Here is a 27700-nt window from a genome sequence, read left to right as displayed (position 1 = left end):
ATGGGAGAATGGACCATCCTAGAGCGCCTCCTGGAGGCCGCAGTGCAGCAGCACTCTACTATGATCGGAAGGTGAGTTCTGTGATTGTGGTCTGCAGAGCGATGATTTCATGTGGGGACGTAAGAACAAATGTCTTGCTTGCTCTTGCACGCTTCTATGGTTTGCATGCCTCTACATCATCTCTGCATACAAATAATGTGCTATTTAGAATAAAGAATACCAATGCACATGCAAAATATAAATCCTTCCCCTGCTTCCTGTCAGTGATTCCTGGTCAAACGATTGTGATGGCCGGGAGAGGGGGGCTTTAGCTGCTATAATCCCTCTGAGTGACATGATGGGAGGGTTAGGCTCCAAGAGGGACTCTCTTAGTGAGGCTTTGGACTTCAGAGGATCCGGAGCCGTCTGAGGACATCACACCGTCCACGGTGCCTCCATTCACAGTTCTCCACCGCACCTCTTCCTGCTCATGCCTTCATTCTCCCCCCTCTTTACCTCCGGCTTTAGCCTTTAAGTCTGCTCCAGAAGCCACGGCTTTGCACAAGCGTGCATCATTTGAGCTTTTCCCACAATTTCCCGCCCCCTCCCTCCGCCCTTATCCTTCTCTTTCTTTCTCTGTCAAGTATGAAGTCATTTCACAACCGAAACAAACTAGCGACTACCGCGAGGTCACCGCAGTTATGATTTATGCATCATACATGCCGTGATGTCTTGTATTTGAATAACTCATTCTCATCAGCCGCAGAAGGTGCAATTATTGATGAGCACTTTTAGCCACAGAGGCACATCAGCGCTTGAGTTGGTATTAGTCTTGATTTTACATCCTGTGAAGGACGTGTTCCCGAGTTTGGGGTTTTATTGGGACATCTTTGGACAGGTTCAGCACGGGTTTATTAGACCCTGCCTGTATTAGCTGTTCAAACCAATCCCCTGAAGCTGCTCTGTATAGTGGTTCTCATGCACTATTGAGTGAATAACTGTCAGCCACTTTGTGAAGGAAATGATGTGGGGGAATTTTCCTTTTTGGCAAAAGATGAGTCGTCTCCTGCCGACAGAGCTCTGAGTGTGAAGTTTTCCGTGACGAGAAATGAAGCTGATGTGATTCCGAGTCCGCTTCTGAGTGCAGCGAGTCGCTTGAATGGTTAGTTTGAGCTGTTTCCTTTGGTGTTATGATGAATAATTGGTCAGCATTTGCTTCCCCTCATTCATGAGACACTGGAAGCAAAGTGTCGCTCGTCAGCTGGACTCGTCATCGTGGCTGCAGGGTCCCAGCGAGAAAGAGGAGAGGGAAAGAGAGGGTAAATAAGGAGGAAAAGGACTAATAAGAAACAAGGCAGGAGAGAAAAACAGGGAAACAAGCGAATGTTTTTGATTGCAAAGTAGAGAAGAGATGAGCAGAATCGACAGTCAGAGTGGGAGATGTGAGGGACGGGAAGCATATGATGGAGAGAGAGTACAAAAGACAGAGTGAAGGCGAAGGCAGCGAGGAGCGGTTATTCACAGACAAGCGAGCAGACACATGGTCTCAGTCTGCAGGGCGTTGGGAGGAAGCCAACAGGACTGTCTCGTCACGAGATGGTGCTGCATGTCATGACCTGAGCAGGGCAACCAGGACACCCGGCGGCAAAAAAGCCTCAGATCATCTTCACGCAGATTATATCTGTTGTCCAGACAGTTGAAATGTTCAGACGGCGGAGGGCGCTGGCCAAAAGTCTTCAAAATACGACAAAATATACAACGGTCTCCAGCAGCCCCGTAGAGTTTCACTTGTACCTTAACTGTACCTTAAATTACCAAGTACACACTGTTGAATGAAACCAAGCAAGTACAGAAATATTCTTGACGGTCTGCAAGCTGCAGAACTATAAACTGTATCTTTCTGAGAAAAACAAGGTTCATCCGAATAATATTGGCAGTCCTCCTCAGCTAATAGGAAGCTATTCAGAGGTTTTCTAAAGGATCCTTCAGCAGCGTGGAGACTCGCTGTCGAGTGGCTTGAAATCAGGCTGACATGCTGAAGGATGTAACGATTATATGAACTGCATTAGCAGCTGATCTTCAATTTTAATGGTATTTTTTAGTCACGCTAGCGGCAGAGCTGTACCTAGGGATGGCAGTGTCACTTGTTCACACACTTTGGTCCACACTGAAATAGCTCAACAACTGTGACTTGGATTGCAATGACATTTTGTACAGACATCCATGAACACCCCAGGGACTCTGCTAGGAGACCCAGAACACGCTGCAGAGATGATATTTCTCATCTGACCCGAGAAAGCCTCAGGGCCCCCCAAGAGGAGCTGGAAAACGTTGCTCTGGAGAGGAACTAATGCTAATGTGCTTAGCTTGCCTCTGCGACCTGGCCCAAGACAAGTGTCAGAGTTTGACGGATGGATTCATGAACCACTGACGATGAATCCTCCTGACTTTAGTGATCTCTATCTTTTCCTCTTGTGGCACCATTAGGTTGGCAGTTGTCTGAGGGTAAAGTCGTGACTATTGGATGGATTTTCATAAAATTTGACATTGAAGACTTAACTCTCTGGTTGTCCCAAACATTAGTTTATAGCTGATATGTTTTAATGGCTAGTGCTAATTAGCTAATTTAAGCGTATAAACAAGCTAAACTGCAAAAATTTCTTACCACTGCTTAACATCAGCTGGTTGGAATTGTCTTTGTGAGCACGCTAGCATGCTGACTTTAGCATTTAGCTCCAACTAATGCTGTGCCACATGACAGCAGAGCTGCTAGCATGGCTGTAAACTCGTTGTCTTGTTGTCTTATTGAAATCAAAGTCTGCACACCAATCAAACATCACAAGTGCTAATACAGGTTGTAGTTACACTGTAATTTGAACTCTGTATGCGGACTCTACTGGCATATTGACTTACCAATGGTCAAACTGATGGAGCGGCTGTCATTTTTAGTGGTTTCTCTTGTAGATTTATTATGTATTGGATGCTTTTTATCCTCACAAATCCTCCGTTTGTTTGCAGCGGTCTGTTTTTAGTGGAAATCAAAAGGTTTATTTTTGCTTCTCCAGTGTAAAAAAACAGATAAAAGGGAGGTTATCAGAATGACATTTCTTTATCTTTTAATGTTTGTTTATCAGAAGCTCTTTAATCACTCAGTGCTATTACTGATAATATGATGTCATCCATTTTTAGCTTTAGCTTCTGTCTGCCAGCCTGCACGTTCCCTCAGTGCAGAGCCCTCTCTGCATCAGGCTTTTCTGCAGCTCAGAAACATCTAATCTGGGACATCACCGCTGACATGAATTTTTATAAACGCGCACTAATTCTCCTTCAAACCTAAAACCTATTGGTTCCTCTGCTGCCGTTTCGTGTCATCTCATTGGTCGGCGCAGGTGCCGTTCTGCGGTTGAAAGCACTGGACAGGTTTCTGCTCCTGAGGCGATGCCAGCGTGTGTTCTCATGAGCCCACCATGACAACAGCCTGCAGGCCTGCCTCCATTCGTCATACATGAGTCACACACACATTAGAGGGAATCTAACACTCGTTTGTGTAAGATTACAAACAGCTCGAGAGATTCCCTTCTACGGTCTGGATCTGTGTGTGTGTGTAAGCAAAAATACTCTGTAAAACGTGAGCTCGAGTGTGCTTTCACATGTGCGTGGACTGGCCCCGTCTGTGAGCGTGTGTTTGTGTATTCACCTGCTACCTGTGATTAATTCCTGCCATTATGGGCTGTGGGCTAGATGTAAATCGACATCCCCAGGACCAGCTGACTGACCGTAGGACCCTGGCGCCTGTTGGTGCACCCAGCCTCGGAGGAGAAGCGGTGATGAAGCTCTCTGTACCTAACTGCTGTCGACACATTGCTCATGCTGTCCCTTATGTCCCACAGGCTACAGCCTCATGCCTGAACCCTGATTGGTCAGTATGACTGCTCAACATGCAGATGAATCCTCCCACCACCCTGATATTGATCTCCAATAATGGAATAGGAAGCTGAGCTTGATAGAAGACAGTGCACTTAATGAAACAGTCTTTAGGCCTGTCCATTTGTAATACAAATGGACTCATGGGCTGCAGCTGCAGGAATGTTAAGTGAGTGATTAAGGCTCTAAGTACCTCATTGACTTTTTGCCTGTTAAACTGAACCTTGATGGTAATTAGCAGTCCAAATATTTATTCTTATCATTTTCCTCACCTGACACCTCACATGGTTATAAAAGTTAAGGTGTCTCTTCACAGTGAGTGTTCCTACTTACAAAGCTGAGTGAGAGCTGTAAACTATGTAACTCTCACTCACCATGCTCCCTTAAATACTGGCCTGGATATTTGATTACTCTGATTATAAGATGCACCCCCTTTTCTATATTCCTCCCAGATTTTCAACTTGGTTTTAAAATATTTACGAAGGTTTGTTTTCACTCAGTTGCCTAATGAGGCTTTCAAAATGATGGCTATTCCAAGCCACATTTCCAGAGGCATTCAGACAGCCCTCACCATTTATTTCTTGTAAAAATAAAAACATGAAATATTTACAGAAAAGGTAGAACATCCATCCATCCTTAACTGATACAACGCTTATCCATGTCGGGGTTAGGAGGGCAGGGCTGGAGCCTTTCCCAGCTGTCACTGGGCGAGAGTGTGGTGCCTCTTTTACACTGCCAGTTCAAGGAGGGATTAGTACGCTTCTCTGTTACGTCCCGTCTTCTATGTAGAACGCTCGGAGGTGGAATGGTGGAGGTGAAGTCGTTCCGCCTCTGAGCTGGCATCAGAGGCGTAACAGATGTGAAACGGTGTCTGTGTAAACAGCAGAGCCGGCAGGGAGGAACGGCGCCGTGTGTGTGTATTTGAAGCACGAGCTGTATGTTTACACCTAGCTTGCCGGAATGCTATGTAGAAGAAACACACACTGGGACGGCTTAACGCTGGCGTTGCTTGGTCCAATGTAAGATGGCAAAGGCTGCATGACGGCGGAGCTTTGTTACGGCGCTGAGGCAGAACCGCAGTGTAAAAAGGGCTTGGGTTACACCTCGCCTGTCAATCACAGGGCTGACCTTTCACACCTACAAGCAATGTGAGAGTCATCAATTCCGGATGTCTCTCTCCGGCTGTTGAAATTTGTCAGACATGCTGCAGGAGTAAGATTATAGTTATAAAAGGAATATTTAATGTGATGTGATTTTCAGTTACAAAAATCATGGTTTGCACCTGTCTGCATTTCAATTTCTGACACTGTTACATGATCTAAAGCACTTTGAAGCAATCTGAGGCCTAAGAGCTGCTTTGAAGTACTTGATGTACATTTTTAAACACAGTCTTTGCAGCTTGTTGGAGCACTAGGTAGAATCCCTGAACAGACACAGTTGAAGGTGTGCTTGTATCTCAGCATGCCTCGGCACACGCTCGCATTAAAGGAGGTGATCAAGCGTGTGTAGGTGTGCTCCTATAGAGGGTTGACGCCTCGTTCTTGACATAGCCCAGCTCGCTCAGCATGACTCCTCTGCATGACTCCCTGGAGTGTTGTCACTCTGGAGCCCTCGACTCATCCGTCTAGGAAAGCGTGTGTGTGTGTGAGTGTGCATACTTGCGCGTGCACTCTTCCAGCACAGCACACACCGAGCCAAAGCCAATATTTATTAGTGAGCAGCGCATGCAGCTCAGCGCGCTCGTGTTTGTTGACAGGTTACAGCTCTGGCGTCACATGACCTTTAGATCATCGTGCTTTTATTTAGAAAAGTCCCTGTGGAGCGTTCGCAACCCCAACGGAGGTGATGGATGATTTTGTTTGCACAGAATGAGGCTTATTTTGCAAATGTGCGCTGTATTGCAGACAAGAAGAGAGCGAGAAGGAGGCTGTGATATTATCTTGCTCGTGCCAGATACCCCTGAGAGAGCTTTAAAAAGCGACACTTACAGAGACACTTACAGAAGGCCTGTCTCTGCTTTCACACTTCCTCCATCCATATGTAATGACCCCCGGGATGCTGTCCGCTATAATGTCAGTGCCTTCTGCGTGCTGCCGTAAGAAACAGGTTATTAATGTGACCTCACATGTTCCACAGGGAGGATGCGAATCTCCGGTGGGAGGTAGATGGATGTAATTCTTGCTGCTGCATAAAACATCCACCTGCTGATAAAACAACAAGTTAGGAACCATCTTCATGTCAAAGATTAATTAATTATTGAAGATGCAGCATGCATTAGCATACATATCGTTAATGATAGTAGAATTGATCTGCTCTAGCTGTGCTGCTAAAGATAAAAACATGTTGGAAGTGGGCCCTGAGAGCAGCCACTCGCAGGCTTTCATGAGTAGAGAACCACAACCAGCCTCCATGGGGACAGTTGGAGATGCAGAGCTGTAGCTGAGGGAGAGAAACCGCACATTATTATGCAGCTTGTGCTCTCATTTCTTTGTGCTTACACCTCGTATAAACTTTCTCCCTCATCCTCATTCTTGTTTTCAGCCGCTTATTCTCCCTTTCTTGATCCTTAAAGTCCACATATGCTGAGGTCAGGGTTGACGTGGTGTCCTTATGCTGAGGGATTAATCGATCGAGCGTTGACATTATGTCGTCAATGCTCCATCTTCAAGCTCAAGCAATTGCAATCTTACATCAATGTAGTGAAAGTACCGGAGGATGAAAATGAGACCTAATCGGACAACTCATCGGTTGTCAGATAGAGAAGAAAGAACGAGAGGGACAATTGGATAGAGACAGAGGGATTAGAGCACGAAGGGGTCAGAATTGAGACAGATTTCACCTTGCAGGGCCTCGGGGAGAGACCGGCCCTGGCAGGGTGACTCAGTAAGGCTTATAGGTTTAGCGTTAGCACCTCGCTGGAGGACGGAGCAGACCAGTGTTACAGTGATACTGGGGGGTTTGTTTAACCCGGACATTACCTCATACACACCAAAACAAAACCCCACGCAACCTAAATCTGTTATTTAGTCATATGTGCATTATTTAATTACATTTCAATTAAATACATTTATATTAACTGGTTAATTGAAGGAGAAATCTTGGCCTGCCTTTGATTCTAGTTGTACTGTTAGTGCTAATTAGTCCATCGACTCACAGCTGGTGCATTCAGGGACCTGTGGTTGGATTTGACATTCGAAGATTAAAACTCACCTGAACAACATCTCCCGCATGTTGTCAGATAATCAATTCTTCAATGCTGGAAAAGCAGTCCCTCTTCTCTTTTGCATTACAGCGTGAGAACAACACTGACGCGATGAATTATTTATCTCAGGCCCGCTTTAACGTTCCTGCCTTGTCGACATGAGGTGTGTGCAAGGTTGGCGAAACCAGTCAGATAAAGTATGCCTGTTGAGTTTCACGTTATAACACATTAGATTCTTGACATGTTATCCCCGCTACTGTTCGTCATAACTGTCACACTTAAAGAGCAATTTAAACTGCAGTGAGGCAGAGGACATGAGCAAGTAATCTAAAGGGTTCTGCATCATAGATCATAGCATGTTGTCGTAGAGCGTAGTTACTCAACATAAACTTCAACTTAAAGAGGTACTCTTGTTTTTCCACTAAGTTTAGGGACTCAAGGGAGCCTACAATTCCCATAATGCAACAGAGTATTGTCTCTCATTTGTGATTGACTTGTCCCAATTGAGGGGCCGCATCCTTCGAAGGCGGTATTTGAAGACGCATTGAAGACTGTCCCTTTTCAAAGGCTCCATGAAGGACCCATCAGGTGCATCCTTCGTGGCCCAACGTATCCCAAGATTAATTGCGCACCAACTCAAACAAGATGGCGGAAAAGGAACACAGTTTAAAATGTAAAAGTTCTTGGTTTCAACTCAGTCGAATAGCTAGCGATACAAATGTTAAAAAACAAATTACACAAATTACGTGACGTTAGTTATGCTAACTAGCTAGTTAGCCAGCTAGCTTCCTGTTGCTAGGCGACAAGAGCCACGTTTTGTGACGGGAGGTTATGGTTGGGAACAGCTGGTGGCGCAAACGGGAAATCCTCCGTACACCAGACGGTCTCATTTCAGTTCGGCCTTAGCGGTCGGAAAGACACATCTTCTGTAGCCTGTGTCCTGTGAAGGATGCAGCCTATTAATTGACACAACTAATGGGCTCACACAGTCCAGAGACATGCTCGTTAGGTTAATTGGTGACCCTGCATTGCCCCTAAGTGTGAATGTGAGCATGAAAGGTTGTTGTCTCTATGTGTCAGCCCTGTGATTGACAGGCGATTACCCCGCTGTCATCTCGCCCAATGACAGCAGGGATAGACCCCCTGCGACAGGAACAAGATAAGCGGTATAGATAAAGGATGGATGGATGGTTATTGAGCTTCAGTTTTGTATGATGCACAAACTACACGTGTCTGACTGATGTAAAGTTTCCATCACCAAGCACCAAATAGGATTACTCAGTTAGCAAGGTAACTTGAAAATAGGCATGCAACAATTCACACTACATGTTTAAATAAGTAGCCACTTTCAATTAATTACAACAGCTTGACTCACAAGACTTTAGATGTTTTTGTTGACAATCCAACTTCCTGCAACACCTGAGAGCTTCACCTGTCCTTATGAAACGATCCTAACTTGACAAAACTGCAAGGACTGATATATATTTTATGTAAACTAAAAAGTATTTATCATCTTTCAGTAGTTGGCAAAGAATAGGGAACAGGACAATGTAAAACACAGAGACTGTCATTAAGAGGCACACTGAACTGGCTGTGCTCCCTTGTAAAAACTGTCTGACTTTTATGCAGTCAGATAAACATAATTACCTAAAATATGAGGAATAAAATTAAAACAAATAGCCATCTTTGATCTTTGGTACAAAGCAGAGCTGCTGCGTTTGAAGTTTGCTCAGTCGGGTTTATTTGTGTGAGCTCGTGGCTGTGGGGGTTATTGTCTTATTTATAGAATCTGCTTCAATAACACATGACTAACAGCATTTCTATGTTCGGACCATAAAGTCGACATCCTCGTCGGGTTTGATTGATCATTATGTGTGTGTGCCGATGTTCTGATAAAACTGTGGCTCCTTTTTCACTCTGCCTCGCCACTTTATCTAACTTCATCTCTCTTTCTGAAGATGAAAAGGACGCTCTCCTGCCATTGATTTATTCTCCTCATCCCCCCCCCACGCCTCTACTCCCATCACTGGCTGCATCTTCATGCTTTAGCTGAGATTGTTAAAGCCACTTAGACCACGGCACATTCTTCTCTTTGAACGTGTTTGTGTGTGTATCGCCCGTTCCTCAGAGGCGGTAGAAGCTTCTGCACGCTGTGATTCAATCAACATGAATAAAAAATCAGAAGCACGTACAGCCAAACACCTGACACCTCGCTCAAACACGCACCATATCCACCAGGACCAACATACTAGACATCTGATTCACTGCCCCTCACCTGTGTGTACACTCACACACACACATGCAGAACCAGATGGCCATCCAAATATACAAACATGTGCGTAAGCAACCTTGCAGCGTGCTTGATATATTTACTCATAACTCAGGGGCAGAAACATACACATAGACACTCTTTTCTCACACATACACATGCTGCCAAAACTGTCTCGACCTCGACGTCGCATATGAGCAAGCAGATAGAGTGTGACAATGCATTCACACCTCAGCACACACACACACACACACACACACACACACACACACGCTGCACACACATGATCACATTCACAGCTCCTTTAATGAGGCAGTAAAATCAAGATGCAGTGTTTTTGTCTCTCAGCAATATGTTACATTCACACCACTCTCTGAGCCAATAATGAATAAGCTACTTTGCTTAGTTTGGCACTTAGCATAATGACTGAAACATGGGTAAACAGCTAGCATGGCTCTGTCCGAGTATCTGCCCTTTGCTAAGAAATAGTCGGGCGCATAGCTCCCCAAATAACTTCAACTGGTTATTTTGACACCAGATTTTTGGAACAGTATAAGTTAAGTTATAACCAGATGTAATTAATTAACTTTGAAGTTTCTAATAATTAGATTTGGCTAGCTGTTTCCCTACTTTCCCTACTAGGCTAACAGTCTTCTAGCTTCAAGCAGCTAAGTGGGTCATCAGGGAATGATACAACTTGATACAACTATGCTACTACAGCATGATACAGTGTCTGGAATTCAACAAGGTAGTTAAGTAAAGTGAATAAACTTTAAATCTAAAAGAAGTCATTTTACAGAAGTCATTTTGTTATCATGACTCTATAGCTGCGTCTCAATGCAGGGGCTGCATCCTTCAAGGATGCGTCATTCGCAGCCTGCGTTGACCGCTAAGGCCGGACTGAAATGAGAGTTACTGGGTGGACCTTGTGGTCAGATTATTGCTTACTGTCAATTTCAATTCCTACATAAATAAATAAGGTTATATAATCCCACTAAATAATTCCCTACAAAATATAAAAAATGTTATTCATTATTTCCCCCTTCCTCAGTTAAGACACTCATGTTTGCCATCACAGCTTTACCTGGTCCATATGACCAGTAGATTTTGGTGGCTAATGTTAGCAAACTGACATGACAGAGACAGTTTTTGACTTAAAAACTCTTCCTACTCATGCTACTGTTACAAGTTCTGTAGGCATTATCATCAGGGCAGCACAATGATGCAGTGGTGTGTACTGTCACCTCACAGCAACAAGGTTCCTTGTTCTCCCTGTGCATGCGTGGGTTCTCTCCGGGTACTCCGGCTTCCTCCCACAGTCCAAAGACATGCTCGTTAGGTTCATTGGCGACTCTAAAATTGACTTTAAAAAAGGTGTGAATGTGAGTGTGAAATGTCTGTCTCCATGTGTCAGCCCTGTGATTGAAAGTGGCCTCTCGCCCAATGACAGCTGGGATAGGCTCATGGATCAATGGATGGATGTACCATGATCATATTATTGCCCCCAAAATTTTCAGCGTCTTTAAAGTTGAAATGTGATCGATTTAAAAAAAGCTACACTAGGTTTGGACTAAGGAGTGATGGCTGGCGTACTCTTACATTCATGGGTTGCCTTCACTGTACTAACGCCCATTTCATCATACATGATCCTAATCACATCAGTAAAAACACATTGAATCCAATTCATTTTAATACTTTTTCTTTTCATTTAAAAAGTGGGCTTCGTCCTACATTCCAGTGCGACCAATATACCAGTAGGGATAAATAAAGTATTTCTGATTCTGAAAATGCAGATCGAGCTATGTTATTGTGTTACGGTATTTTACCCAGACGATGGCGTTCTAATATAGCAAAAGTTGTCAGTTGTTAAGTGGTGACGTCACACCTGACCTCCGGGTTCAAGCTGCTACAACGTCTCCTATTTACAATATGCCGCAGCGCTGCTTTGCATCTTCCTCACTGTTTTAAGCGAGGAAGACACAACTTGGAAACAAGGTAACACAACAAGGAAAACAACTAACTTGATTGTTGCTAACGTACGGACACGCACAGTCATGATCGCCATTGCAGCCGCCACCCTCACAACAATCAACGTTAACGTGCGCTGCCAGCTACCGCTAGCTACAGCACCGGGAGCTAGCAGGATTGCAAACTCGACATAGCGAAAACAGATTTGTGTGTGTTTTAGATGAAAATAAATTGAAATAGTTTTGAATTAACTTGTGTACACATTTTTATTAATAAATAGCTATAGAAAACCTTTTTACCCCCAAAAACACTTATAGGCTATTCTGGTGCGACTTACCGTATATTCCGGATTTTATGGTAAATGCCCCTTAGATGATTGGATCTTGACTCGTTATTTTCTACTACAGACAGCACTGAAATTAACCTCCCATTTTAAAGCAATTACCACCTCTAAAAAAGAGGAGGCAGAGAAAAAATGAGATCTGTGAAAAGCAAGAAATAAAGATTTTGTTTTCAGTTTAATCCGACCAAATCATGCTAATGTCTATTTTGGATATGCAAAATGTAAATTGTGTATTTTCCTGTAATTTTTAAGTGACTTCCATTGGTACCACTACGGCAGATCTGTATAAAACCAGGCATGAGCGAATCTTCTGTGGTTTGAGTGCGCTTGGGATGTTCCCTGCATGGCCATGTGCTGTCTGCTTGTGTGTCATGGAGGCTCCCTGCATGTGCCAGAGCGGCTGATTTGGTTGAGGGCTTGGCACGGGATAGCTGCTGTGGGTGGGGAGTTGGCATGGACGCGGCGGTCCTAACTCGGGATTGTCGAAAAACCCACCATTTTAATCCGGATTACGCCCATCATTTCTGCTAGCGCGCACGCGTTTTCTGTATTTCCCTTGCATTGACCCCCCCTCCCCGCCCGCCTCCCTCCTTTCCTGCCCACGCACTTCTCTCCTTCTCCCTCCTGCTGCTCTTTCTCCTGCTCACGCCTCACCCCCCCGTCATGTCACTTCTTCTCGTTCCTGCCATTGATCTGCCGTGAATTATCACTCAGGGTAGATTTTAGAAAGTCTATTTTTAATCTCTGCGCTGCTATTTATGTGCGCTTCTGAAGCAGAGCAAAGGAACCTCTCTCAGGTTCAGCCTGTTTGCTCTTTAAAACCACAAACAAAAATTACCCTCTTACGGTTAACTGAGGGTTTGCATGTGTGTGTGTTCATGTGCACATAAGTGTGCGATATACTGTGCTAAATTTGAATTATTTTCTCTCCAGCCAGCGAGTCGGTTCACATTCATCAACACGCCACTTAAATACCTTTGTGTGCTTGCGTTTGTGTTTTGTGTGTGCGGGAGAAAGAGATAAAGGGACAGAGAGATGGGTAGACAAGTGAACAGTATTAGAAAATGCTATTATTAGATTTCCATTTCAGCAGCTTACAGACCCAGGATTACACACAGAGACCGTCACCGACCACCTTATCGTTACAGCAGGAATATGCAGCACTGACAGTGCAGTACAGTGCATGGAGGAGATGGATAAATGGCTATATATCTATAATAATAATTATAATGCTGGAAGATAATTTCCTTATATCCGTTAATAGACTCATGTGGTGTTTGCACTCTTACATGTGTACTAACATATACTCAGAGCTGGAAGAAGGACACAGATCCTTTACTTAGGAGGAGTCATGTAAAAATACATTCTGGTTGTGAAACAGCTTTGATGCCTCCATTTGATCTACAAAATCAAACGAAAAGACCAAATCAACTATTTCTATATTGTTCTCTCTAACTCCTGTAACCGCTGCCGCTGTGTCTGTGTCAGATGCGGCAGTTAACAACACACTGCAGAAACATTTTTTTACATTTTGCACAAGAAAGAGTCATCTTGAGTAATCGATTGGCAGTTTAAAGGAAGCAGGATGAGATTTGTCATCAAAAAACACCACTTACACTCAAAAGACAAGAGGTACCACGTGTCCACAGGGGCGCCAAGATCGATGGAAACCAAATATCAGCTCACTTTTACAAAAGTACTTTGTTCAGAAAATTCACTGACAAACTATTATATTTCAAATGATCAGATTATTAATAGTAACATCGATGCTCAAGTAGCATTTTGCTGCTGTAGGTAGTTCTTGTTTCCCAACCAATGCATCAGCCCCATTCGAAAGTGTCACAAGAACACTACTATTCATATTTTATTACATGGCTGTTAAATACTTGATTCTGATTGGTTAATTGGCATTCCGAGGTCTGTTATTCCTTGGTAACAGACTGTTGCTATGAAGAACAGACCGTTGCTAGGGATGCGGCTCTAATCACACAATCTGTGAAAGAAGTCCAGTAAATTTAACGTCAGTTTGTTTACAGACGGTAAAAAGGCAGAGACAGTGGTAAGAAAGCAACAAAGGTTAAATGATGCAAAAGCTGAAAGCTACGACAGAGAGATCTACAAAACTGAAGACGGCACATGAAGCAAACATTAAACGGAACACAGTACGGGAGACGACGGTGTTTAAAGACGGTGAATGGAGAATCAGTTGCTGCCATGACTCCTGCGGCCCTGCACACTGTGTCTTACTTCACCCTCAGTGGAAACGTTTCCATTTAATGTGAGTAATATTAGCTCTGTTACATGCGCGGCTTGCGGTAAAAAATAGACAAGCCTCCTATTCTCTAGATTTTTGGCGCTTGACTCATGCCGGCGGTGTGAACACTGTAACCTGTTTTCATGCATTTAAAATGAAAATGCTGCCATCACGCACACGCACACGCCACGCTTCCAGTGTGAAGCAGTTAGCTCATTTTAAGAAGGCGACAGAGTTAACAATTGCTATGGACACAGCTCTCACTGTAAGTGAAACGGACTGTTTTTAAATGGAAATCATCTTTAAATTAATAAAATAATTTCCAAATCAATACATCGAGTCTAATTATAGATTTCGTATGTCCACAATAACAATAACCTGCTTACATATGAAAAGTAACATGTAACCAAAAGAGTTTGATGTAAGGAAGTAAAAAGTGGAGAACTAACTTGTGGAGTAGAAGTATAAAGTAGCATCAAATGTAATTACTCATATACAGTGCAAGTGTCGCGCAGCTGTACCTCCGTACAGTGCTGGAGTGAATGGAGACTTCTATATGTGTAATATGTATCCTCGGGGGATTATTTGCTTTTAAGGTGCTTTGCATAAAATGCAAATGAATATTCATCCGTATAAGCCACGCTGGAAAATACTGTCACGTCACCTAAGCTGCACCAAACTAAACCTTAGAGAGATCAGAGGCTTGCAGATGATAGTAAAACCATTATTACTGGTCAGTATGATAAAAATTCATCTTCGTCTTCTCCTGAGAGGATGAAACCAACACCCGCTCATGTCAGACACAATCGGCTTTGTGACGCCCTGAACAGCTGGAAGATATGTGTGTGTGTGTGTGTCACTGATTAAAATGTGTGTGCAGATGTGCACGGGATCTGTCCTTAGAGGCTTCGCTCTCTGTTTGTGTGTATGCGCTACAAGCACACACGGTGTTTTTATCCTAACATTGAGTGCGATAGCGAGAGTGTGTGTGTGTGTTTGTGTGTGTTGGGAGGTGGGTGGCCATGCAGGATAAAGGTCTGTCAGCAGGGGAGAGTGCAGCCCCCTCACTCCTTCTGTCACTGGCCTGAAGCACCGGAACATCCCTTCTGTGTGTGTGTGTGTGTGTGTGTGTGTGTGTTCTTCAGAGGTCTCCTGTGTGTGAGGTTGGACACAGCTCGGTGCCAGGCGACCCGCCATGAACTACGCGCTATTGATAAACCTTGGCAAATGAATACACAGACTGACGGAGAGATTATGACAAGTGTCCGCCCATATTTGATGTGACGGGATTAGATCTGTCGGAGCTGCTGGTGAGTGTATTTGGGTTACCACCTGGTAGCCTTAAGACACAGAACGCAGACAGAGCGTCGGAGCATTAATACGGGGAAAAAATGAATACGGAGAAACGAGGAAGGATAAAGCTTGGAGGATAGGGAGCGAGGAGTTCACTGAGGACTGTTAACGCTAATTGTATTTTTATATATTTGTGTATATTATAAGAACCCCTCATACCTAAACCAAAAAATGGTCCATTGAATTTGACCCATATGAGCCCCTGTATCAGACGGACATTGTTTGTCAGCGCCTTCTAATGTATTTAGAGACTTTTGCACTAAGGTATGAAGGCTTCTACTTCAGTTAGCCCAGTAAAACTACACTCAGACTAAAGCTTTAGTTGTGGTGTAGCTTTAGGTTCGGATAAAGGTCACTAAAAGACGGACTGGTTATGTAACAAAACACCAACTTGATCCCCTCCTGAAGCCAAAGTCATGTGCGTCTCTGAAGACATGTCTACAAACCTCTGCAGAGAAGGGTGTTATGGGTAGCCACACACTCGCCTATCAAATCTCAACAACACATTATGTGGATCTTAAGAAGTTAACTGGTTGATCTAAATTCTGTCAGGAAGCAGGTGTGAAATTTGGACTAGAAAACTAATTTAACAGACCTCATGAAAGAAAGACAAACGAAGCACAGCGCCCTCTCGTCCACCTTTGCTGCGTGTCATCCTCTCTCTGTCTTTCCACATTTCCAGCCTCTTTTCTGCTTTCTGTATCAATAAAGGCAAACAATGGCAATAGAATATCTTCAAATAAAAAATAAGACGCATAAAGAAAGAAGCCACCCCCTTCCACCTTTGCCTGCATGATGCAATGATGTTTTATCAGATTTATGCTACTTCTGCCTTAGTGCAGCCATAAAGGTCGCTTCAAAATATCAATATAGGACTTGAATGAATACATTTATATTTCGGGACATAAACTTGTTTGTTTCTTGCTGACAACACTCTCATATCTGACTATTAAATATATGGCTAGTGCACATCAGCATCTCTGATACTTACTAGTCCCTTATACAGGTTTAAGTTCAAGGCAGGATTATCACGCCTCTGTTACGGTCCGTCTTCTATGTAGTACGCACCGAGGCCGAATGGTGCACATGTTTTGCTTCCACAACGCCGGAACGCTTCGTAACACCAAATACTATCCAGACTTCTGACTTTAACGGAAATACTGTCTGGTTATCAGGATAAAGCCCTTTTCACACAGTGCACTCCTTTAATTTTCCAGAGTTGCCCTTTTACACATGTCCCTCCCAGCGGGGGGAGGATGTCTCCAATTTGGAGACATCTTTGCTATTATTGTCTTGTAAACGATACTTCCTCTTCAACCTCGGATGTTTCTAATCATCCTGTTGTGTTTCACTCTTTTGGTTTTGCAGCGGTTGCATGACATAAACATCATCACCCCGCCCACTCGCTCGCTCGCTGTGAATGTTCTTCAGTATTACCTGCTGCCTTCTCACATCGGCTCACCCCGACTTCTTACGGACACTTTACTTGGAGGCTGGCAGGAAAAATGTCCGGGTGAAAAATTTGTGCATGCAGCCCACCCAGACAATTTTCAGGAATGCAGTGCATGTGTGAAAGAGGCTTTATGGGAAGTATACAAATCTCAGGTTGGGAATCAGAACAAAAACACTCGATGGGGGGCTGATTTGTGAACATTTCAGAGACGGGAACTGGGGGGGTAAATGAAGCGAGACGCAGGTGTAATTAAAGCAGAAACAGAGCTCCAGCAGGTATGGAGGCGTAGAAAGAGGGGGAGGGGAGCAGAGCAGAGAGAAAAGGCAGAGCTTAACAGCAGAGGACAGGTATTGATGGGGGCTAAAGGGGAGGCTCTGAAAGGGATTAACAGGTCAGCCATAACATCGGACTTGTTTACATCAGAGTCCAGGCGGCTGACAGAGCCCTAAGCCTGCAGAGACCTTTTTATGATCATCTGTCTCGAGTCAATCCTAAAAAACAAAACTCAATATCGTCAAAAACACAAATAAAACTGTTTCCAGATTTATCATGTTTTGTGTCCTACTTTGACTTCCTTGTTTTTGGCGGCTTTTGGACAACGGGGAAAAGAAACTTAGAAAGTTTCTTTGCGTAAAGGAGGCCAAAATGTTCGGGTGTTCCTCACTGAATTATCTGAAGCAATAGCATCACTTTGCTTTGCTGCCGTTGTTTGTTTTTCCTTGTTTGGGCTTTGGCATGAAATGAACCCGCGTCGAGCTCTCTGAGGCACCTAAACCAGGCTCTGACTGGTGCATCCGATCCTGCTCCCCTTCTCGGCAGAAAACATGCCGCTCCGTGGTTCGACTTAGCTCCTCTCTGGCACACTTCTCTCCTCTCTTCATCTGCCTTCGTTTTCTGCCCCTCGCCTGTTGCCGTGGTAACTAGCGAGGGAAGTTGAGTGGAGGGGAGACTGAAGGGAAGGGAGGGAGGAGAGAGGTAGAAAGAGGGGGGTTGTTTCGGGTTTCTGGGTAAGGGAACCACAGCCGCTCTTCTCCTCCTCCTCCTCCCCTCTTCTTTTTATCTCTGCCGCCGCATCGTCCAATCTCTCCAAAACCTCGCACTCCGTTTTGATCCCGGGCCAATTATTTCCTCTCTTTTGCTTCTCTCTTCCTCATTATGCTGCTATATTTTTGGCTTCTCCTGGTTTATTTTCGTCTTCTGTTATCTCTTTCTGGATTTCGTGCTTTTCCGCTTAATTTAAACTTTTGGCCTGTTTAATCCACCTCTTAATAAAAGAGCCCCAAAGCCTGCACTTTTCTGTGGACACGGTTCACCAAAGGGCCTCAAAACAACACAAGTGTGAGCATTTTTCAACCTACTGAGATCAATTCCTCTATTTTCATGCAAACAGTCTTTAAGGTCTCATTAAAAGAGAGATTAAACACAAACGCAGATATTCAATAATGTCAAAGAAGCTGGTCTGTGAATGGCCGTGCAAGTTGAGTAATGTAGACCACGTTTTTGTGCGTGCATTTGTGCTTATGAGCATTCACATGGAGGATAAACCATGATTATTGTATGTTTCATTTTAGACAATTAACTGCATGTCTGTAATGAGAGCTTTGAATATGACAAACACGCCCTCCGAGCAAGAAATCCACCGTCAGATAATCAGGCAGAGAAAGAGAGAGAGGCGGCGGGTCGAGGGTACACAACTGCCGGAGGAGAGGAGGCGTTTTTGGAGTTGTGTTGGCATTATGTTTTTGCATAATCACCACCGTCTGTGTGATGACACAGTCAACATATTAGTCAAAGGGAACAACAAACAGTGTCTGCTGGGAACGCAGGCTAGCAATGTGTTGAGATATGTGCTAATGTGTCTCTAATGTGTGTTGGAAGCATATATATACAGCTCTGGAAAAAAAGGAAGAGACCACTGCAGGATTATGTTTTTCCTGTTTATAGGTTTGTGTGAAATTAACTTTGTTTTATTAGTACAACATTTCTCGCTCCTTCCTTTTATAAGTTTCTCATTTACTCGGCTCTCATTTGTGGAAAATGACGACTGGTTATGCAAAGAAAACATGTTCATGCTTAACCTGGTTTGTAATTACAGCTTCCATGCATATCCCCGACGTTAGGCCACTCTTGGTGCAAAAATTGAAGCAGCTCGGCTTTGCTCGTTGGCTTGTAACCACACATCTTCGTCTTGATCACACTCAAATAGGGTTCAGATCTGGATGTGGGCTAACCATGACATGTAGAGAGAGATGCTGATTAAAGGAACATTTGGAGTGGTCTCAGACGTGTATGGCTAAACTGATGATTGTTTTCATACATTCCTCAGACCACACTGTGCTCAGTGGTTAAAGACATCATTCTGCTTAAGGCCGGCCCACACCAAAAGATTTTTAAACACACATGACCACAGATAGCGATAGATTTAGTTTTGTTCCTGTAGTGTGTGGAGAGCGACGATATGACGCAAACAGCACACCACAAACAGATTAATTCATCAACAACCAGAGTCTGACTCTCACAGCTGGAAATCTCATTAAATCTCGTGACTTTAGGTCAAACGTGACTTTAGAGTAAACAAACATGGTGGACGACGGGCAGGAAGAATTGGCGATGATAATTTTGGGACTTTTTTACTGAAAATTCTGAAAAAGGAAAGATTTATGGATGAAGTCGTGTAGACAGCGTGAACATGGGCTATACATGTTTATGCTCCGCGTTTGCTTTTGCCGCCATGGCTGCGGTTGTTGTGCTTCCTTCTTCAGTCAGCTTGCTTCCCCATTGGCTATCGTGTCGTTCCACGTGACAATTCACAGAGCGTGTGCTCGGCTGTTTTCGGGGTTCCCCCCACACAACAGGGTGTTGGGTCGTAAATATTGAATGTGGTTGATTTTGATGATTTGAAATCGGTGCTGCCTCAACTTTCTTCCGAGCAGATCGGGGGGAAGTAAAATCGCTCTTCACAGACTTCACACCGCAGGAACATCTGGAGAGATCATCTTTAGAACCATCAAAAAATCAGGACTTTCCTTACTTTTGTCGGACGGGGGGAAATTAGGCCCAAAATCAGCCTGATTATGCTGTAGTGTGTGCCCCACCTAAGGCAACAAAAGCACCTTGGTTAAGTTTGAAAAAGATCACGATTGCTTCTAATGTTGTTCTGCAAACCGGACATAATCACACAAAATTTGAGTAATGCCATCGTTAGGACATGTGAATAGTCTATTGTTTGTTACTAGAGTAAGAGAAAGGCATCAGTTAGCATCTGCTCTTTAAGATAAGTTGTATATGAAAGTCCTTTGTAGAAGACAGGGATGGTTAGAGGCGTAATTTTGTGCAGATTTTCCACAAGAGTGTGCGGCGACAATTAGAGAGTGCATCAGATGGATTTTAGTTTGCCGTTATCCTTTTTAGTTGTAAACCAGCTGCGACGCCTCCTCTGACTGTTCGCGGAGAAAGACAGCTCTTCATAGAAAACTACAAACACAATCTGGAGATTATTCATGACTGAGGGAGGAGGGGAGGGGGGGGGGTGACAGAGAGTGAAAAAAGGAGCCGTGGAAGTGCAAATGAAAGTACAAAAAAAGAGAAAGGAAGATGCTCTGGAGAGGAGAGAGAAAACAGGTGGGGGATGCTGTGTGCCGTACGATAATCTACAGCTATTCGATGGCATTAACAAAAAAAAAAACCTAATGCAAGAATCCTCCCTTGGCCCAGCCGCAGATTACAGCAGTGGGTTTGCGTGTGCATGCTATTATATAATTCATTCTCTGTGATGAGATTTTCCTCCGTGGCTGGTTTTCCTACTATCCCTCTCTATCTCTCGCGCTCTGTCCCAGAACTGGCAGGTTTCTCTTTTAATTTAAGGGGATGTCCGAGCCACACTGAGGTTTTTTGGTGACTTTATAATCTTTTTATCCCTGTCTGGAACTAATTCATCTTCAACAGCAATTTGACGTCTTCTTTCTGCACTCAGTTAGTCTGAAACTGTCTCCCCTCTCTCTCTGGATAGTGTATTGTTGCATGGATATGTGTGAAAGAGTGCGTGTGTGTGGCCGTACAGAATACATGTTTGAGTGCACACGTGCGCACGTTCAGTGCAATACTCTCTGCAGGGGTATTGTGAATTCTCTGCTCACTAAGCTCCTTAATGGAGTCACTACAAGGGCAAATGCATTTTCATTTTTTTTTTTGCTTTTATTTTTCTCCCTGCACATGCCAGCTCATCACAGGTGGGCGGATTGGAAATAAGTCTTTTATTTTTCATTTTAGAGGTCATCAGTGGTGACCTGCAGTTTTGATGAGAGGTACATGTGAGCCACACACGCCGTCAGACTCTGGAAAGGATTAACGCTGCCCTCTGACTCCACACAAGACTGGCAAAGCTGCGGCGCGATTGGTAGATTACCCTTCACACAGCCAAATGCCATCTAATGATTATCTGGCAACGTCTAAAGTGCAGTGGCAACCCTCACCCCCCCTCTCCTTTCCGGATCCCCTGCTCAGTCACTGGTGCCCAGATAAGCAAATGAGTTTAATAACTCTACACGGATTGTGCATTTATTGTAATCTCTTTAAAATACAGTGGATTGGCCTGAGGGGAATTAAAGCGACAGCTTCTCAATTCTGTTTAATAAAAATCCTGATTTATCTTGGGGGAGAGTTGCAGGTGAAATGGAGGAGAGAAGTTAAGGAGGCTGTCTACTGAGGCAGGATGCAAAAACAGAAAACAGAATCATAACAGATATTTAAGTATGGGTAAGTGTGCACGATGAGATATAGCGATAAATGTGTCCTTATGTGAAAATATTGCCTGCAACTTTTTTCCCATTCATACATAGAATTTTTGATTTATCAATCCATCGTCTTCACGGTCGCGGGGTCGTGGGGTCGCTGGAGCCGATCCCAGTTGTCATAGGCGAGAGGCGGGTTACACCCTGGACTGATCGGCAGTCAATCACAGGGCTGTAACGAAGCTCCGCCGCCATGCCGCATTTGTCATTTTACATGGCGGGGTGTAAAGAAACAGTGCAAGCTTTACACACACACACAGCGCTGTCCCGCCCTGCCGGCTCCGTTGTTTACACTGACGCCTCCGTTACTACCTCCGATGACGGCTCAGAGGCGGAACGACTTCGCCCCACCATTCTGCCTCAACAACAGAGGCATAATAATCCCGCCTTGAACCGGCAGTGTATAAGGGGCTATAGAGATGACAACCTTTCACGCTCACTTTCACATCTCCGTGCAGTTTTAGAGTCACCAACGAGCATGTCTTTGGACTGTAGGACGAATTTCAGTAATTCTGTCTTTTATACATTCTGTCTGATAAAGGAACACTGTTCAACATGACTGGACTATAATAAGCTGTTGGGACATTTGGTATCATTTGGCACATGAGACTAAAACAGTGAACTGTTTTATGTACAAGGTGCAAGTCTGCTTACTGCAACAAGTCACTGAAGCATTTGCAGACCTCTATTATTGGTTATGGATGTCAGATCTATTCCTGGCTGTTTTACCAAAAGTAGAGCGGTAGGCAGCTTGCAGAAATCTCACTTTATAGTCAATATACTTCAATAGGACACTTTTGGGATATCCAGATAGTGTTGCATGTGTGATGTCCACAGTTGGCTCCGGTTTTAACTCTCCTCACTGACGGCAGCTTTTCTTTTCAGACTGTTTGCTTCATCTGAGCGTCCAATTTGTTTCTTTTTCTTTGGATTTTCACTTATTTTTGAAGTTGTATCTGTAGTCATCGATCTTTTCTTTGTTTGTTCAGCCATAGTAGATTACTGTTTACTCGCAACACTTGCAGAGACCGGAAAAGCAACCGCTTAGCTCCGCCTACCCTCTCTGCCAGACCAACCACTGCTGGGTGATGGAAAACGCGTCACTAACTGGGGGCCGCTTGTGTCGCCACAGACACCCAGTCTGTAATACTGCAAATGCAAAGGCTCATTCACCATTGTGTTACCTCATTCGGTGATAGATAGTGACTTAACAGACATTTATTTACATGCAAATCTTCAAGATTATCACTCTATCACTTTGTCCTTTTCAGACACCAAAATTGAAACTTAGTTCGGCCAGTTGATCCTTAAAGTCTAAAATATGGCTTCTATTTGTTTGCTGTTCAGCGTTATCCCTTTAAATCTAAAAGGTCTGTGTTATGCACGTTGACATTTTCTCACAACTGAGTTGCTCTTCCTGCAGCCGGCTGCGCTTCCCATCAGCAACGCCGCCACAGCTCTTTTTATATGTCAGCATCTATTGACTTGTATGCACAAAAACCCCCATAAATCCATGATTAATGTAATGAGGTCAGGTTTAGATGGGCTACTGTAATGATGTGTACTCTGGGTTCATATGGAGTAATGACAGCGATTTATCATTTATGGGATTATCATTAATATAAATGTTGGCGATTAGTGGGAGCTGATCTTACAGTATGCAGAAGTCGGTCTGAACTCCCTCACATCCGTCCGACGATGCAAAGCAGCAATCAATCAACAGATTAACAGCGATGTCCAGGCCTGTCTGCAGCCTGGATCCAGACTTTGTTTAGTCGCACAGAGCGAGACAGCCAACAGGCTCGCGGAGCGCAGAAAGCCTGCTATCTAAAGTGCTTGCATGGCTTCAGATCTGAAAAATAAATGAGATATGAATAAAGTAAGAAAAGAACAAAGAGGGAGATGTCTGCAGGAAGGGGAACAGAACAGGGGTGTACAGATATGTTACATCAGCCTAAGAATAGACTCACATTAACATGCACACATGCACAGAGTGAAGTGAAGTGAACCCAATTTCTGCAACAATGATCTCACCACAGCTCTCACCACACAGAAATAGCAACTTGTGCGCAAATAAGGTGCAACTCAGTCTCACCTGTTGCTATGGCAGTGAAGGCAGAGAGAGTACCTGTGGCCTTTTGTTCAGAGACAGAGTGTGTGTGTGTGTGTGTTTAGAAACTAAACACACCTCCAATTTAAGTGACTCTGAGGTTGCCATCGTAACTGAGCCTAATGATGCAGAAGACACCAAAATAAGAGATCAGTGTCACCTCACGTGTTTTTTTTAAACACCTTCACAAAAGCACACACACGCAAACACACACACACATAAACTTGAATCACAGATAACAGGCTGTGAGTTACGAGCGCTGACGACACACCGCGGCTCCACTCATAACTGATCTCCTTCTGTGGTGTTCACTCTCAGGCTGATGGATGAGATTTGGAGTGCTCTTCTTCTCTGGTTCTTATCGGGACAAACAGTGACTTAACAGCAACACAATGTCCCTCTCCATCACCAGTACAGCTTTTATTCTCTCTGGCTCCGTGCCCGTCTCTCACTTCTATTTTCTGATTAAGGAGCGTTAAATCCTTTCAGAGGCGCCCCGCTGTGATTTCAATTTGAAATCCTCCTCTCGACCTTAATAATGACTCTGTTTTTTCACTCATACTTTGTATTCTTTATCAGATTTAGCCTGTAGTAACCGCCTAACTCCCTTGTACTGTTATGAGCAGGATTTAAAGCATGTGTGCTGCTTCTCAATACGGATACTTCTGATTGTAAACTGTCATGTAGGCTAATAGACTCTTGTGTCGTCCGTTTTAACAGGAAAGTGTCTGAAAGTTAAGTATTTGTATTCGACTGCCTCTTCTTCTTGTTTTTTAAATGCTGAATTGCATTATCGCCAACATTTGACCCGGATTGCCACCCACCGAAAAATCTACCAGCTTATTTTCTCACTTGACTTGAATTCAGTCAATTCAACCAGTAACAGAAAGAACACGCTAACTCGTACTTCCTTCTACGTGCCCCTCGATTCACACATTGCAGAAATTACGCCGCCATCTGCACTGATGACACGTCCTCCGCTGCTGCTTGGTGACTGTTGAGGTTCAGAAGTGTCTAGCATTTCATTAAACCATTTTAAGTACAGCATCCAGACACTCATAGGGCCCGATCAGACAGAACGCGTTTTAGCAGCTGGGGGCGGCTTTTTTGTCATTGTTTTCAATGAGAGGGACGCTTTGTGCGCGCTGCTCTTGCGTTGCAGAGCACCTCGCGTTTTTTCCGCTGTGTGCGCCTCGTGATCTTGAGCAAACGCTCGGAGCGTCTCGAGTTGAAATAACTTCAACTCAAAGCGACTCAAAGAAATGCCCGACGTCATGGCCATTTTTTCTCATTGTCCAATCGGATGAAAGGAGAGGCGGGCCTTTTTTCAGTAGACAATATAACGGTTAGGTTAATGACAGCTATGATTCGGTGGTTGCCTTAACAACAGTAAATTAAAAAAAGGCGGAGCGAGCTGCTCTTTTTTTTAACTGTAGGCTTCAACAAAAAAAGGCAGAGCGGTGCGCCTCGCGTTTTACAGCCGGCTCTGTCTGATCGGGCCCATAGTGAACTCCATTTTGCTATAAATATCAGGTTGAACACAATACGGGGCGGCTATGGCTCAGCGGTAGAGTCGGTCGTCTTTCAATCGGACAGTTTGATCCACCGCTGCCTCTACATGTCGAAGTGTCCTTGAGCAAGACATTGAACCCCAAATTGCTCCCGGTGGCATAGCCAACGGTGTGTGAGTGTGAAGACTGACTGACAATTGGGCACTTTATGTAGCGGCCTCTGTCATCAGTGTGTGAATGGGTGAATGTGACATGTAGTGTAAAAGCGGCTTTGATCGCAAGGCTAGATACCCGCTATATAAGTACAGTCCATTAAGTACAGTCCTTTATGCTCTCAATGTGCCAAACTGAACACCTGTACACTTTGTGATTTGTCAATTGTTTTAAATCAATGGATGTTCTTACCCCCTCATACCGGTAGTTCAGAGTTACTGTGTAATTCATGATGTGCTTCTTCATAAAGCTAGCTAAAGGCTAACATGTAAGCATGTCAGAAACATGTTCGTGAATCACTCTGGCTCTCTTTTTTCCCCTGTAGTGTAACCTTTACTCGCCGGATGTACTTTGTTGTCAGGACTAAACATCATTTTAATTAATACAGATGTTTTTGAAGAGGATATACGGCTCCCTCAAGTGAGTGAGTAAGCTAGCTTGCTAACTGTCAGTGGACTAGCTTAAACTGTCAGATAGCTAGCATGTTAGATCGGCTGCTAATTGGACAAAGTTTATTAAAAAGGTGTTTTAGTACCCTGGTCTTCTGTCTCATCACTGATAGAAAACTATTGTTCTTTTTTGGTATCAGTTTACATTCAGAGTAGGCTACACACAAGGTTAAATAACACTAGAAGGTGCAGTGCGGCTAACAGCTCTGATAGCTTCTTTCATTTTAGACCCTCTAGCTCTCCGTTACCCCAAAGACTCAAAAAATCAATTGTGTTGAATTTGAAACATTTATTGACCCATCCATTAAATTAAAAATGATTACATTAATATCCTTTGTTTAATGTTGGTCTTATCAGGCCTTTAAGCTTTTTCTTTTAAACTCTAATAATAGTGCAGAATATTTTTGCACACTGACATTTATTTATATGTCCTGATATATTGATTTATGGTCCATTTTTGCTCTTTTCAAAGCCTCCTTCTGCATTCATCCTTCACCGGCCCTTTTATCCCGGTCATTTGTCTTTCCTGCTGCCTGGCTCTGTCCTCTTAGACTCTCCACATCTGAAGTACCTCTTCTGGGAAGGATATCTGAGGACATCTAATCCTTACTGACAGAGTAAATCACTCTGCATTTCCGACTATTAACCTCATTTGTCTCTCTCTTTCTCCTGTAGGATCCTACTCACAGTAGTGGTGATCTTCCGTATCCTGATCGTGGCAATTGTCGGGGAGACCGTGTACGAAGACGAGCAGACCATGTTCATCTGTAACACTCTACAGCCGGGCTGCAACCAGGCCTGCTACGACAAGGCCTTCCCCATTTCCCACATCCGCTACTGGGTCTTCCAGATTATTCTGGTGTGCACGCCCAGCCTCTGCTTCATCACCTACTCTGTCCACCAGTCAGCCAAGCAGAAAGACCGGCGTTACTCCTTTCTCTATCCCATCATGGAGAGGGACTACGGGGGAAGAGATGGGGCGCGAAAGCTCCGCAACATAAATGGGATTCTAGTTCAACATGGCGGCGATGGCGGAGGAGGGAAGGAAGAACCCGACTGCCTGGAGGTGAAGGAGATCCCCAACGCCCCACGTGGCCTCACTCATGGGAAGAGCTCTAAGGTGCGCCGGCAAGAAGGGATCTCCCGCTTTTACATCATCCAGGTGGTGTTTAGAAACGCACTGGAGATTGGCTTCTTGGCAGGCCAGTACTTCCTTTACGGCTTCAGCGTGCCTGGGATCTTCGAATGTGACCGCTACCCGTGTCTGAAGGAGGTGGAGTGCTACGTGTCCCGCCCAACGGAAAAAACGGTTTTCCTGGTCTTCATGTTTGCGGTGAGCGGCATCTGCGTAGTCCTCAACCTGGCTGAGCTTAACCATCTGGGCTGGCGCAAGATCAAGGCCGCCATCAGGGGCGTGCAGGCCCGCAGGAAGTCTATCTGCGAGATCAGGAAGAAAGACATGGCGCATCTGTCCCAGCCGCCCAATCTGGGACGTACACAGTCCAGCGAATCAGCCTACGTCTGATGAGGAGAAGACAAACAGGAGGAATGGGGTGAATGTGCAAGAGAGAGAATGAATTAATTATAATTTTAATTTAATAAAGATCATGGTGAGGTCAAACCAGGTGACCTCTCCTTTGTGCTGGAATAAAGCAGAATGTAAAAAGACCAAACCTCTGGCTCGAGGACTTTTAAGAGTCGAGAGAGAAAAGACGAAGACGATTGAGAAGCTTAGAGAGGATTAAAGAGGACCAAAAGTTCTGCATTCTGCAGATGAACATGATGAACACATTTTGGTCTCATGAGGAGATATTAAACTGCCATTTTATACTCTTGTCTTTTGTTTTTTTGACTAACTACCCCCCTCCCCTGCCCCTCTTTT

At 44.2% G+C, this 27700-nt stretch overlaps 1 protein-coding gene across 1 annotated transcript; it reads left to right on the top strand.

Annotated features, from left to right (window-relative positions):
- LOC138604684 (gap junction delta-2 protein) lies at positions 1-27700 on the top strand. The gene is made up of 2 exons (XM_069676654.1): positions 1-71; positions 26494-27700. The coding sequence occupies exons 1-2, from the start codon at positions 1-3 to the stop codon at positions 27341-27343; spliced, it is 921 nt and encodes a 306-aa protein (XP_069532755.1). The 3' UTR covers positions 27344-27700.

Source organism: Semicossyphus pulcher, unplaced genomic scaffold (assembly GCF_022749685.1).
Source record: "Semicossyphus pulcher isolate SPU_LCO1_2020_fin unplaced genomic scaffold, fSemPul1.0.p SCAF_26, whole genome shotgun sequence".
In the NCBI taxonomy this organism is placed as follows: Eukaryota; Metazoa; Chordata; class Actinopteri; order Labriformes; family Labridae; genus Semicossyphus; species Semicossyphus pulcher.
Note: the sequence above shows the minus strand (reverse complement) of the source record. Positions and strands in the feature narration are given on the sequence as shown.